The sequence below is a fragment of the Parasteatoda tepidariorum genome, chromosome 9, assembly GCF_982258835.1.
Source record: "Parasteatoda tepidariorum strain Cologne lab strain chromosome 9, Ptep-v5.0, whole genome shotgun sequence".
Lineage (NCBI taxonomy): Eukaryota > Metazoa > Arthropoda > Arachnida > Araneae > Theridiidae > Parasteatoda > Parasteatoda tepidariorum.
Window position 1 is genome coordinate 53,486,594 of NC_141763.1, and position 16,265 is coordinate 53,502,858.

The window sequence follows — 16,265 nt, forward strand, 5'->3', positions numbered from 1 at the left end:
AATGTCTTTACAGTATCTCCTTTCCCCAAAGTTTTTCTAAAATACATGTGGTTAAGTGTAGGAAGGATTAAACATACTCTGAAAAACTGCTAATGGCGCATCTCCAAAGGGCGCACAACGGGAGTAGACGGGCGCGCGCTCTGGTAGAGCGTGACGCGAGCGGAAACAGGGATGGCTGTCCCCAATATGGCTTCCTCCGCGCACAGGAAAAGAAACCCCTCCGCCCCCTGAACATATTATGCACCTTTCTCTCCCTCCCTCCAAAATCTATGTCACGTCTCACCGCTAAGGTCAAGGTCTTTTATTAAAGAACATTACAGATTTTCTGGAGAAATTATTTCAAGATCTCTCTCTCTCCGTGGTAAATCGGGATGCAAGAAAGGGGTGCATGAAAGAAAATCTAACCGCTTCCTTTGGTACACACCGCTGCATGCCACATTTTTCACACTTGATTAAAGCTAGGTGTGAGTGTTGGAATGTTGTGCCATGACAATAGAGATATGCACGTGCTCTGAAATATCATAAGACCAAAACAATCGATTGATGACAGTGACAGGTGATGCGGAATTCTTAGTGGAAAACGTTAGGACTTTGAACAAGTCTAACATCTAAGTGCGACAAATAAATTCGAGTTCATTGAATGCTTTAAAATAATAATAATAATAAAAAATAAATAAATCTGGCATGTGTTAAGTTCTGTTATTATGTGGGGATATTACTTCTAAGTTTAGTGAAACACTTTTTTTATAAAAAAAAATAATAATCTTTGAGAAAGAACCTTAAATTAAATAAGATGCATGTATACTATCTCTATGTTGCTTCATTTGCAATAAGTAATAATGGATAATAATTTCGAATGAATATTTGTAAATCTGAATTGTGACTTGCTCGTTATTTTCTATAAAAATATAAGTAACTAAATAGCCACTCATGGTCTACAGTACATAATAGCTGACAAAATTAAATATAACATAGATTTAATTATTATTGTTATTTTCTTTCTATTTCCGAGTACCATATAAACTTCAAAACTAGCGAATGTGCTCGAAGTTAAATGTTTGACAGTATTTCATTAGATTTAGTAAATTTCTAGGTTTAATTTACTTTATATTCGAATAGGTAAATAAAATTATAGCGAGAAAAATATATATTATCGGGTTAATAAAAACTAATGTTTGTAAAAATTCTTAAATAATACCACTTTTCTTAAATTGAAAAGGATTTGTATTTTTTCCCTGAATGATTATAAAGTGTGTTTGCAACTTCTGAAGTATTCAACACAGATGTTAACAATTAAAGCCATCACATTCAAAACCTAAAAGAAATGTAATTAATTCAGGCCTTTATTTTTTAAAAAAGCAGCGTGAAAAATAGATGAACAAATGATCAAAAACACACGTAGGTAGAAATTTTTTAAGATAGAACATAGATGAACATAGAACGTAGATGAAACATCATTCCTTAATTTAATAAATTTCTTTTTAAATTTAATAAGAACTTTGAGCATGGCGGAATATATAAAACAACAACAAAAAAAATCCAGATATATAAAGAAGAAAAAGAAATAAAAGCAACAATCTTTTCCCCCCTCAGTGCAAGCAAACCATACACCTTTCATCGCGAGACAGTCACAGAATTGTATCTCTTTCTCCCAAATTCGATACCTAGAAAATGCCGATAAAAGAACAGAAGACCAGGAGCAGCCGTGAGAGGGGCTTGAGGAGGGAGCAAGATCCTTTCTTGGGTATCGAATGACAATGAGAGCGATGGAATACGTGTGTATGCGCGCCAGATGTTGAGTGTAGACGCGTGTCCGGCGCACGCGGCCATCTGCTCGCACGAGACCTCCTGCTTCTATCATCTTAGTTTGTCACACTATTTACTCGCTACCTTACTTTTTTTTTTTCTTCATCTTCTTTCAAGGGAATATCTACTGACGATGGGTGCCTTTCAAGAACCTCCCCCTTTTCAATTTTTATTTCTTTTCTGTATCTTGTTTTTTTTTCTTTTCTTCTTTTTTTTAGATTTTTTTTTCTTTTTTGCCTTCGTTATTAGCATGTTTTCAGAGTACTTGACGGTGATGCCCCGTGAGTTTTATAGCTTATTGACGGGTTATAAAGTTGGTTATCTTGTGCTGAAAATGTATTTTTACGACTAAACAAGAATGTTCGATTGAAGAGTGTTTTTAGTTCTCGAAGTACTTTGACGGGAAAGTAAAACAGAAATTACCCATAAAGTATCCGGTGACTCTTCAATGAAAAAATATTTCTATTTAATAACTTCAAAAGGAAAAGAAAAATTGTTAATTGACGAGTATTTAATAAATTGCAAATCTTTGGAAACAGCAATGAGGAAAATACTAAATTTTAAAAAATATTAAAAATAAAAAAATATTTCCCAAATTGAAGGGGGGAGGAAAGAATTAAAAGAATATTAAAATATTTCAATAGCATATTGGTTCAAAAATTTCCACGTTTTAATTTTATAGAATATTAGTCACCAAAGTTTTTAGCACTTCACTGTAAAAATATTTTTTTAAAGATCACAGTCAGCTCATCCAGAAACAGTGCAGTTTTATTAAATGTATATTTTACGAATTCAAAAATACATAGATTCAATACATAATATGGATTTGAGTTATAAGGAAGTTTTTTTGAATAAAAATAAATAAATGAATGAGCAGGAAATCAAAGTAATATAAAAAAAAATATGTATCTAATGGTAAAAAATAAATATTAAAATTAACAGCTGAAATATACATTATAAGTAATATAAAATAATATACTACTTATATTTTATCAAATTTAATAATTCGTCAAAAATATATAATTAAAATTTAGTAAAAAAAATTTCAATGAAGAGAAAATGAATAATAATAAAAATAAATAAATAACAATAAGTATGGAATGTCTTATCAGCTAATATCCAATCTTTCAAAAGTCTTTCGGAATCCGCATCAATAACCGTAAATTGAATGTAAACTTATGAATTATTATCTTAATATTTTTGATTAAGTTAATGTTTCATTATGTTAAAAACTGATAATAATGTAAAAAATAAAATAATTAATGAAAATGAAAGAAAGAAAATAATATTATTTAATAAATGATATGACTATTCACTCACTTGATTCATTGTGATTATATTCGTAAACTACCTTGTAAAAATAATACGAACTTCGACTGTTTGCAAATTGAACCACAAACATGAAACATAAAAACTTCCCTCTCCATTTATCGTACATTAGGGCTGGATTAAGACTGAAACTACGGTAGATTGTTGGCATACAATCAATTTATTCCAGACGATCAAAAATTTGTTCCGTATAGTTATAGCACGCGTGCTTCGGAATTTAATTAAAAAGTTAATGTTTGAAAGGTAAGCTCGTCAACTACTTGATGATGAGTCCAGTTTCCAAGCTTCAGCGATCATTCCGGTCATTCCTCCGCATAAAAAAACCGACCACCGAATTACCCCTTTTTTTTTTTACTTTTCCCTTTTCTTTCTGTGTGCACGAGGAAAAACTCGCCCTGAACAATAGATGACCTCCCCCATCCATCGCCACAAATGCTTTCTTTTAGTTATGCGGCTGGCTTTTCCGCGTCCGCCTTTAATGTGCAGCACAAAATACGCATTTATTTTCCTATTAAACGCTTTTTAGATGTTTTAATGAATTGGTTTCTGAAATAGAATTATTTGAATTGCATTTTTCATTACACCAAAATCTACCGTTATTCGCTACCTATTTGTTTGATACAACTAAAAATTTGATTTACTACTGTCTAATTTTATTCAAATTAGATGTATAAAAAATCGAGTATTTGCTAAATTAACAAATTTGCAAAATGCATCTGTTTTCTAACGCAAGCAAAAAAAAAAAAATAATAATAATAATAATCTTAAAAAAAAAATTAGTTCTTTGACAATTTATTGTTGTAACAGAAGCCAAAAGCCGCTGATAACTTGGAAAATAAAAATCTTTTAAACAAAAATCATTTAACTCATAATGATAATTATGCATTATATATATATATATATATATATATATATATATATATATATATATATATATATATATATATATATATATATATATATATATATATATATATATATATATATATATATATATATATATATATATATAAATAATATAGGACCTTCGTTATTAAGCTCTATTCTTATTAAGAAGGTTGTGCTAAATATATATTTTATAACTTAAATGAATGTTACATTTTCATATTAAGAACTCGTACAAAACGAAAATTAGAAAGAAAATTAAAAATAAACTTACCAGTTATCGTGAAACATGAAGAAATGTACAATATAAACATAAGTTGAGGAACCATTGTATAAAAACTCCTGATACGAGGCCGACCAGGTCCTATAAAAGTCAAATTTAAAAAAAATTACTCGCTGGTGAAAATTGTACTGCCAAAAAATGAAACTTAAAATTTGAAAATATAATCAAGCGATACAACAATAAAATACAAAATTATCCAAAATAAATGAGAACTTTTTTTTTTACTTTTCAATTTTTAATCAACTATTTTAAAATAGTTTGACGAGAATCTATAAAAACGGAAAATGAAATAAGCATTGAAAGAAATATTGTAGGTTTTTTCCCCACATGTTTTTTAAAATAGTCCCTAGCGTAAAATAAATCTAAATTAATTTACCAAACATTTATTATTTCATACTAAATTGTAACTAGTATAAACAATGTTTCAATGGAACAACGATTACGCTTTTTTTCGTTACGCTGTTTAAACAGCATGCAATCATAATTTAGAATAGAATAAATAGAAAAAATTTATTCTCTGGAAAAGATAACTGAAAGCATATTTTATGGTTAAACTGCATATTCTTGAATAAAAATTTATGTTCATCATTAAGTAAGAGAAGTTTAAAATCGAAATATTTCTTAAAATTTTTAACACAAATTCAAATTTTGCTAATTTTCAACAAAAAATTATAATTTATTTATTAGGTGTATTTGTATTTTTTATGTGTATTTGTATCAAACTTATTCAGGTGACTACAATTTTTTAAGTAATGAACAAATATATCACTCTCGGTAAATAAAACTCAAAGCAGTTTGTATAAATAAGACATTATAATTTAGTATTTAAAATTCTCTAAGAAAATAATTTAAATTTATTTCATCGTAGCTAAAAGGTTAACAACGAAAGCTAAGATCAATACTTTTCATTAGTTTGAACAGTTTATAAGTTTTAAGAATTATAATGTAAATGACGACTTCGTGCAATATAATGAAGCATTGCATTTTTTTTTCAAAACATTAAATCTTTAAATCAAACTGAACCGTTATATTTTTTTTATAAAAATATCAATCGAAATTTTAATAAAAATGGAAAAAAGAAAAATCAGTCATTTTAATTATAATTCTGATTTTCCTATAACATGACGAATTAAAAAAGAAATGGAAAAATAACCAGACTTAAGTTAATTTTTTTACTTGAATTTACATCATGTAAATCCCTTTCTTTTTTAGCTTTTAAATTTGTGCAATTCACTAAAATTAAATTGAACCATATAAGTGCGATAGTTTTACAACTCAATTAAAAATGGTATTCATTGGCAGAAAACATGAAGTTTAATTCTAAAAACCTACTTCAAGTGATTCATACACAATAGTCATTGTTTTCCCTACTTTTTATTTCCTAGTGTTTTTCAAGGATTTATATAAACAATCAACAATTGTAAACTATCATTCTTATATCCTTTTATTTATTTATGTTCAAACGCTTCTTTAATGAATACTTTAAAGGAAAGTGTATGAAATCAGATAATACCAAATGATAAAAAAACAAACATTTATTTGTAAAGAAAGACGAACAAATAATCGGAACAAACGGTCCATACGTGGGAAATTTGATGAATCTTCTAATAGAGATAAAGTGTTGATGTTGAAAGAATAATATCAGAAAACCAGCTTTTATTCATTTTTTAAAAAATAATAGCAGGAATCAGAAAAGGGGGGAATTTACAAAGAGTGACCTATCATCTACTTTTCCTTGTTAAAGAAATAAATTCGTTTAAACTGAGATGATAGAATTATTTACATTATATAACTGCAAGCAAACGCATTCATAAGAAATTATAATATTTTTTTACTTTTTAAAATATATCGGAATAAAATTTCAAAATTTTATACAGCTTTAGTAGTTTACGTAATAACTACTTAATTTTACAATTTATTTATTTTTATCATTAACATTACAACAACTTATCATTTGTTCTTATTTTACGATTAAAATTTCAATCACATGCAATATTCCCCCCCCCTATATTATATACATAATTTTTTTAATTCAAATTAAATGTTTACTGGGGTATGGGAAAGCGTGGGAAAGTTACAGATGAACATACTATTGCTTACATACACGTTTGAAAATTTACAGCTTAAAAAATAAACCGAATTCAATATTAAATGTGTACCGGAGGAGGACATAAGTGGCACAGAGCTTAAAAAACATTTGCACATTGCTAAATGTGTATTTTTATGAATGGTTACATAATAGTTGATAAACAACCTATTAACTGATAGTTATTGTATTTTTGTAAGACATGATTTTTGTAAACGATATATTGGTTAATTGTTTTTTAGAACTGAACTTTCTTTTTCCAACCTTCGAATCGAAGTGTTTTGGTCGAAATATCATTCCTGCATATATTAACTATTTGATTATTAATATGATAAATAACTTTTAATCGGTTGTTATTATATTAAAGTTAGAAACTACTCTTGTGTTGTAAACAAAAGATACTTGGATCACAGTTTTAATTACATATTTTTTTATTTTTAAAAATCGATAATTCTTTTTCACCCTACAACTAAAAGTATTTTTGAAAGAAAAAAAAAATCCTTTGAGACCAAAGAGAAAACTTAGTACCTTTATTACTTGATGCTTTTAATATATTTATTTGATATCTTTAATACTTGAAATCTGAATTAAAATAATCTAAAGTTTAAAATCTAATATATCATGTGAAAGAAAAACTATGAAATAATACTTTCATCAAGGGAACGGAACATAATTATTATTTTGGAAACAGAAATGAAAGTTCGAAAATTCATTACACATTACATTGCATTCTTAATAAGATATATCTTTTTAATGTCATCACAAAATACATAGAAAGAATTTTTATATTACAACTTCAAACTTTTATTCCTTCTAAATGAAAGTAAAAATTATCTAATTTTTGAAAATTATAGTATTAAAGGAGGTAAAAATGTATATACGCTAATTTTATTTATCAAGAAAATGAAACAATATGAGATTTCAAAAGATTAAACGAATTCCGTGAATTCCTTACACGTAATTAATTCTTCAAGGTGATATCATCAATTATATAATATTCCACTTAAAAGATAAGTAGGCGTATTTAAATTTGAAACTTTTAGTTCTTGAAACCTATTATATTAAATTTATAAATAATCTAAGTTTTGAAATTTATTATATTAAATGGAGGGGCAGGAAACCAAATTATATGAGCTAATTTCATTTATCAAGAAAACAAAACAGTAAAAGAAAATTTTGAAACAGTAACCAAATTCCGTAAATTCATTACACTTAATTAATTGTTTGCCACGATATCATTTATTTATAATTCCATTACGAAAGACGGAGAGGGATGCTGTCACTAGATAACTTTACAAATTAACATTAGCGGTAAATTATAGTCGGGATTTAAAGAAAACTGCTTTTCGATAACCCGTTCCGTAGGAATCGAAAAGGGACTACAAGGCCGCCTCCCACAGCGTCCTACGACCTTTATAGACGTGCTTAGAATTGACAAAAGATATTTGCCGGTTGCACAATCGATCGATTATGATACAAGTGGTTAAAGCTACTATAAAGCTCTTATAAAAGTATTTTGTATGCTTATTAAGTACAACAATAAATTCCGCTTTTATCTAATATTAAACACGACATTTATACACAAGTAAATGTTTTTTTTATCCGTTTATTAAAATATACGGATAGTGAAACAAGATGTTTTTTTTTCATAATAAAACTTTGTAGTTTGAAATTGATAAACCTTACCCTTACTTCTCCACTGGGCTGTTCTGTTATGATACGAAATGAAATAAAGCTTCTCCCTGTTAATTGTATAATTATCAGGAGCTTGTAACAGTTATTTATGACTTCTAGGCTACGTTTTATCGCTCTTTAGAGAGTGCTTTCATTTTTAATTATGAAATTGGGTCAAAATATCAATAACAAGAATAAACCCTATGAAGAAAAAGAACTAATTTTTTTAAAACGATGCGTTTTTGATTATTTTTTAATACTCTTTGAAAATTACTCCTACGCTGCATCGTTTGGGTTCATATATATATCTATAAATATTGTAAAACTTTATCTATAGATTTCAATATTTAACATGTAGGGGAAAAAATCTAGTCAATTTAGCAGCTTTTTTTAATTGTTTAATAACTTTTTATGTATTCAAGTTTTTTTTTCATTTGTTCAGATAATTCTTCCGGCAAAGCGTATAAAATTACATTATAATTTTAAATTACGGCTTTGATTTCAGATCAAGACACTCAAATAAATACATCAGCTTTAGAAAATTGTACCACAATCAAGCTGTTTTCAAATCACTTTTTTCCACTAAAATTGGAAATTAGTACCTGGTAGAGAAAGTTAAAACTATACAGACTCCTTTGTACTTATATATAAGGAATCAGACAAGAAAACTTAAATTAAAATTTTATTTTGTAATAAGTCTAAGATTTTTTAATTTAATGAATATAAAATGCAGGAATTATAAAATAGGTTCTTTAAATACCTAAGCAATCCCATTTTAAGCGCTGAACCCAATGTAATAAATAAACCAGAAAATTTAAAAAACTAAATTAACCAAGCGAAACTTACTTTGATCGCGATCAATTATTATTATTGATTTCTGCTTAATGTCATTATGTTTAATTAAAATATAGACAAAAATTCACGGATTTCTTTCCCTCACAATTAAAAAATTATATCATAGATCATAACTTATTTCACAGGAAGAAATAAAACTCAAAATATTCACAATTACTAAGCAAATAAAAAAACATTTTTAAACAGAAAATAATCTGAAAAATTAAAGTAGGCGAAAAAATAGATGAATGCCAAACAAAGCTGAGGATTTCATATAATAACATAGTTATTTCATCAGTAGAAATTAGGTGATAAGATCTTATCACCTTTCACACGGTGAAAGTATTTTTCCAAGGTCAATCTCTACACATTTATTATGACTGACCCTAACCAGTTTTTTTAAACACACATATTCGGCTCTAAATTGTCATTGAAAGTGACTTTATGAAGCTTGCGTTTCTTTCATGTTAATCGTAATCATTATCATATTAATGGAAATGTTCAGACGACGAGTTATTTTACATATCAAATAACGACAATTGATAAAAGTAATTGTTTCATCGATATCAATTAGTCTTTAATTGAATTAAAAAAAATTACTGTAAAACAAAATGGTATTAAAGAATAATTTATACACTCATAAATATCACTATGTTATAAATGGAAAATTGTTTCATGCACTCTGATTAAAAAAGAATTACGGTAAAACATGATATTCAACAATGACATTTTTCTAAAATTTGATTATAATTTGTTTTTAATCATTATTATCCTCAAAGCTTAGTCATAGATAAATGGCTTATTAATGTTTTAATATTAGAATGACTTAGAATAATCTAAAAAGCTCAAAGAAATTGTATTTAAAAATATCTATGCACGCTTTATATGAACTTTTCTTAAACAATATGCAAAAAATATTCGATTCATAAATCTAATACTTATTAAAATCGACCATAATAAAATGACTGAAAATTCTAAAATATTACATTACAATAATTGTGATCAATTAAAACAATTAGCTGGTCAAATTATATTCAATAACCATTTAAAATAATATTTAACTCAATTATATTTTTCGAGAATTATATAATTAAAAAAACTTATTGCATTTGCATAAATAAAACGTAATATTTTCGTTAATAATGTACTTTTTGTTAAACTAAGAAATAAAATTACGTTAATTAATTAAAAGACCCATGAATGCATGTCTGTAAATCTTTTAATAGCAATTAAGTTGCAATTTCAATTTAGAAAAATAACAGTTACATACATTTTGTAAACATATGAAATTATAACTACCTATAATTTCATACCTTATATTTAATAACTGTACTAAAAAATACGGAACATACGAAATCACTAATTTAATTTCATTACATTAAACTGTTCAACAAAAAATATTAAATTAAATTCAGAGTTTTAGGGCACTGAGTCCAGTAAGACCTGTTGCACAAAACTCAGTCTAAAATAATAATAAATGAAATTACAAACATTATTCATAAAATAAGGTAAATTTTAGCTTAAAAGATTTTTCATGGTGCTTTTTACAAGAAGAAATGGCTAACTTACTTCTTAGAAACCAAAAAATGTTGTGATGTATATATGTATAGGTATGAAAATAAACTCGTCCCTTAGAGTGTAACTATCAAGAATACATAGATCAACGGGTTAAAAAAGTGTCAGGCCATGGTCTAGAGTGAAATACCGATATCTTACGTCATTTAGAAGACCGCATGATGTCACATATCCGTAGTTACATATTAAGGTGTTGTCCTCTTTTTAAGTTAATTTCGGAAGTGTCTTTTATTTACTTTTTCTTTTCACCTCGTAACATTTGGGAGTGAGAAACTCTGACGCATCCACAAACTTGTCTTGGGAATTTTTCATGGTAAGTTTTGTGATATAATTAATCTTTCATTTCTTGAAGGCACATTATTCCATGTGAATGCTTAAAAGTGAGCTGTGCTACAATTATTTGACACCATTTAACTCTGGTAGCGCATATCGGAAAGTGCCTCAAGTCTCATCCCTTTGCACCTGAGCCATAATTTTTCTGTATTTTGACAGCTATGAGAAACTAAATAGCCCACCCGGATATTGTCTGTTCGATTTCCTTTTAAGTTTTAGATTTCCTTTATCAACAATCCAATATCCTTATTTTTTTAAAAAAAATTAACATACAAAATTAATTATAAATGTTTGCATTTAACTACCTAGTGTCGGTCAAGAATCTTATCTTCTAGGCTTCCACCACCCCGTTGAGCTTTATTTCGTTTTCTTTCGCATCTGACCTTGATGGTTGAGTTAGGCTTGGTATAATTGCTTCGTCACTTGGGCTAAAACTAGTAAATTTCATATTCAATCTAATCGGCCAAAGACTGTTAGAGAGGTTCAAAGTTATTTTATAAGAATGGGATATAATATGCATATTTAATTTCAGTTATTTCAATCTTTCATAGGTATTCCACGCATACTACTTGATTATTCTTACTGGATACTTCTGTAGTATTATTGGGAGGAGATATAATAAGGAAACTTAAATAAGACTCGTTATTTAACATTTTAATTCCTTAACGAGTTAAGTAATTTTTTCTTAAAAAAAAATAGTATCATCCAATTTGTGAAAGCAGTGTAAAAAATGATTAATTTTTATTAACCAAAATGTATATTGATTATCTTTTTTATTATTATTATTATTTTTTTATAATATAAATTGATAGTCCAAAAAAAATTTTCCTTAGTGATTTCAATTTAGAGATGAATAATTTTATATTCAAAATAAATAAATTCTACCCTTCTTTATTACACTATATCAGTTTCACCCTCCTGAAAAAAAATCTAGAACTTTTAAATGAATATTTATAATTTTCCAAGTTGCAAGAAACCCATTTGATATCATAAATAGCGATTAATTGAACAATGTTAGGGTAAAATATTAAACAGAATATATTTTTCATACACCCACATAAGTCTAACCATGAACAAATGAATTAATGCAGATGCTGAAAAATAAGTAAAGTGAAATCTGTTCAAGACATCCACGTTTAAGAAATTCCTGTTTACCAAGTTATTGTTAAAGTAGCTTACATTCCAGTAACTATTTTGTTTTCTATTTCAGCAATGCAAAACTTCCCCTTTTAAAAAAAATTTGTTTTCTTATTTTTCCTGGGTAAAACATTTTCTAAGACTACTAATTTTCCGTTCGAAACAGTAAAAATCCTAAAGAAATGAAACTCATTGATACAAAAACGTCTGAAAAAATTCTAGAAAAATATTGAAAAAGTTCTAGGTGTTCTTAAATTATAATATAACTTCTCGCTTTTAGTATGAAAAAAAAATAGGTAAATTAGTTTCAGCACATACTTTTTTTATTTATGTTTGATCCCGTAAATATCTAAGTCAAAACTCAATATGCTTACAATATTGTAACGTAAACTGGAACTTCCATCTCCGTATCTTATTTGCACCTAACATTTTTAAAGAATAATTTTTGCCCCCTCCCTCTCATAGAAATTTATACAAATTAGGATGACTGTTCTTTTTTTGTTCATGACCTTTTAAATGTGGATTAAAAAGCACCTTGTAAAATATTTGAAATAAATTTTATATATTTAAATGCCTTTTACTGTTTTCAAATTTCCACTTTTTTGATATATATAATTGAAGCTGTCCTATATGTTGTTAACATGTCCTTTGAGTTTTTTCTCTCTCTCTTTAAGAAAAACAAAATTAATAACATAAAAGCAAAATCACTGAAGTGCGAAGAAGTAAAATTTGCGTGTTTGCTGCTCTAAATAATGTTATGTCAGCTGATGAGTGTAGTTAAGTGCGTGTGAGGTCAACCATATCGTCATTGGGATAGACAAAGCGATAACCATATTCCCCAAATAAACGATCATGTTTATGACAAGAAATTTTTTGAAGAGAAAGTTCTGTTTTAGGAAATGATTACTTCTCTTTTATAAATAATGAGGGAAAGCTAAGGTACTTTTGACTGGGCCATTGCTTAAGACTTTTTCAACTTATTCAGAAGTAATTTTTCTTTGAAATTACGTCCGGGACTCAATTTTGGTCAAAAGATAGTGAAAATGATATTCGAAAGGGGGCAGAGACCGACCTCCGTTGTAAAGGGTGGGAATTTTTTCGGAAATAGAAGAAAATTATAGGCAATCTTAAACTTTTGATAAGAGTGTTGATAAAAAGATGAATTTTTCTTTTCTTAATTTAAATAAAGGAGGACAGGAAACAAATTTAAAACTTAGTGATATGAAAAAAATGAATCATATATGGCTGTTACAGTAGTTTTTGACTAGTCAAGTACTAGTTAGAAATGTAATTAATTGCGTTTGAACTCTTAACTTTTATCTCATTTAATACTACTGTTTAATGACTAACATTTTCACTTACTATGTTTGTTTTTTTTCTCAAATGTAAATCGTTAAATTTCGCAAAAACTTTTTTTCTGTAATTTTTCTTAAATTACCATTTATCACGAACTATAATAATGTATATTATGATTGAGTTTTCAGTAAAAATATTTTTTTGGGTGGGTGGGGGGGGGGGTTACCAATTATTTGATTTCTTACAGAAAGCTTTAAAGTGATATTTAAGAAAGTTCACACTTTCTTAAATGACAAATAAAAAACCAAGAAAAAAATATGACTTATATTTAATGAACGTAAGCTAAATTTTTATTAGAATAGCGCAAATGCGAATTTATACTATAAGTGAATTAGAACATTTAAATAAATAAGTTGAACAGATTTAATAATATGCTGCAAGGCTGAGTCATAAAATAAAATTGAAATCCATTTTTTTTTTAAATTTAAAAATAAACGAAAATCAATATGCACGATCTTTTAATGAATCAGGCTCTGTAGCTGCTTCATTTAAATTGATTATCCAAAACTTGATTTTCACAGATAAAAACATTGCCTTCAATATTTTTTTCCGAACTTCTCCCCTTTTTTAATAGAGTTGATTCAGGCTGATTTTTGCAACATATTAACTAAAAAAAAAAAGAAGAAAAGAAAGAAAAGGAATGAGAGAGGAATGTTCTCTTTTCCAGAGAACAAGATATAACGAAGTGCCAATAAACAAAATTGTGGACTTCTGAAAGATAATAGTGTAAGAGCCAACCTGCTAATAGTGTGTTAAAAAGGAGATGGGAAAATTAATCACGTCTAACTTTACTTGGCTGTATGTCTAGTAAAGAATTACACAAAGGACATTTCTTTCAAGGCTGTAATGACTGACCACACCGATGATTCCGTGATGATTCTACCTGTGCCGGCACGTGACTACTTTATAAGTATTTATGATTGCGTGACCTTAGAGAGATATACTCCGCCCATTTCCCGAACATCCCCTTTACAGTTCTCTATTTTTTTTTTTTTCCTCCTCGACTACCCATATCTAATCCCTAGCCATTCTATTACTATAACAGTTTTTATTAAATTTAGGGATCCCAAAACTTAAGAGAGGGGTGCATTTAGTAGTTCTGTTATATGCCCTTCCGTTAGAAAAACTTCCCGTCGTTATCATTTATGATTATCAAATATGCATAGCATGCCTATGCTCTTTATTATTTTCCAGGCGAGTGAGTTTATTAGGATTAAATAACGCACACCCTTTTATTGAATTGCGCGAATTTTCTTTTTTAATGCTTCAGAAGCGGTTATTATTAACGTATCATCAATATCAAAATTAGTATATTTAACGTGAAGGCGTTTTTACATTGTCATTAACATTATTATTTTTAAATTTAGGATTATAATTTCTAATTCAACATCGCTGCCATAACTAACATTTTTAATATTTATTTTGAATAAGTAGGAGAAAAAACACAACCTTAAATGACGTATACCAGGTAAAGACGGTTTACAAAAAGATAAAAACTGTAAGCAAAAACGACAATACTGAGAAATTGAATCAATCACTGATGTTCACACTCGAACACAATCAAGATTCTCAAGAGTAAAATTATACTTTCCCCCCAAATTTGATGTAAACAAACTTTTAAAAATGAAATCACTGAAAATATTTATCGTTGATTATCCCGTCACCTGATTTAAAATTTAGCGAAATAAGTACAAATACATAATTATAAACACTAAGATAAAATTATCTAAATTGCAAAAAATAAATTTAAACGAGAAATAATTTGAATCAATGGTTACGGGCTCATTCAGATAAAGATACCGCTCTCGCAACAGATATATTAAGGAATCAAACTATTCGATAGGTATGAATATCTTCCTAAGCTGCGTAGCTAAAAAGATCGATGTCCTCTGGAATATTCCCAAATGAAGGCATAGAGCGTTAGGAGCTAGCCATCCTGGTACATCGTTCAAAGGAAGATAATGAACGTAAATCTATGCGTTGAGGGCAAAAGGGCTTAGCTGGCCAATTTTCACGCTTAGTTGCCGATCCAGAGACTTCAAGTGGGTGCAATCTTTTCCACGGCCCACTTGTTTCGATATTATCACTATTGTCCTCCAACTCCCACTGTAGATGGCCGATGTCCACTCGGTCTCATTTCTTTGATCTGGTTTTTCGGGTAAAGATCTTAGCCTGAGGTATGATTCTCAGAAAAAGCTTTTGTTAGGCATAGAAAATCGATGTTTTTAAATCAAAATATCACTCAATTGTGTGTCATCAATAAAATATATCTCCAATCAAGAAATTATCTATTTTTGTTCAATTAAAATATTTCATTTAAAAAAAAATTGAAGAAATTTTTATTGTGGCATTGAAAAATGTATGTACCCTGTATCAGCTACCTTTAATTGGAATTAATATTTAATTGCTATATTTAGAGAAATAAAAAAGTAATTAAATATAAATAGCACAAATTTGATTCTAAGGAGAGAAAAAAATTATCCTAGGATATTATACCCAACTATATTGTAAATAACCAATTATCCACAATTCTGTAACATGAAAAGCAAATTACAAAGCAGAATAAAATACCCATTAAAAGTTGAAAGTAAAACTTTACATTATTTATTTTTTACAGTTTAAATGCAAATGTTTGAATAAAGAAGCAGGAATGGAAAAAATATACCAGCGTTTCTATTGTTTATTGAGTTCCTTTTTCAAGAAAAAAAATTGGTTTTCTTAAAAACTAATTTTAATTGAGAATTTTTTTTCACTTACTTACAGTTATAAATCTGGGTAATTGGAAAAAGACATGAAATAATCTAGTGATGATGAAAATGTTTTGATAGTTCATACTTGAGCGGTTTTTGCGTTATTTTTTAAAGATATTTTTAATCACTTTATTAAATTACTGACTACGTATTCAAATAATTATTTCTTGGAATGACTGAAGTAAACAAATAAGAAATCATTCAAGCAATCCAAGAG

General features: G+C 27.8%; 1 protein-coding gene across 6 annotated transcripts in view; it reads right to left on the minus strand.

Annotated features, from left to right (window-relative positions):
- Positions 1-16,265, minus strand: part of LOC107448055 (protein spitz) — a 128,937-nt gene that overhangs the window by 23,774 nt on the left and 88,898 nt on the right. For 5 of the 6 annotated variants that reach the window (XM_043040243.3, XM_087151826.1, XM_043040254.3 and 2 more), the window contains exon 2: positions 4,295-4,384. In XM_043040243.3, coding sequence (XP_042896177.2) covers positions 4,295-4,384 — 90 coding nt within the window. Of the gene's footprint in view, positions 1-4,294; positions 4,385-11,110; positions 11,235-16,265 lie in introns of those variants that run through there. The other variant, XM_043040257.3, reaches the window with a different exon arrangement.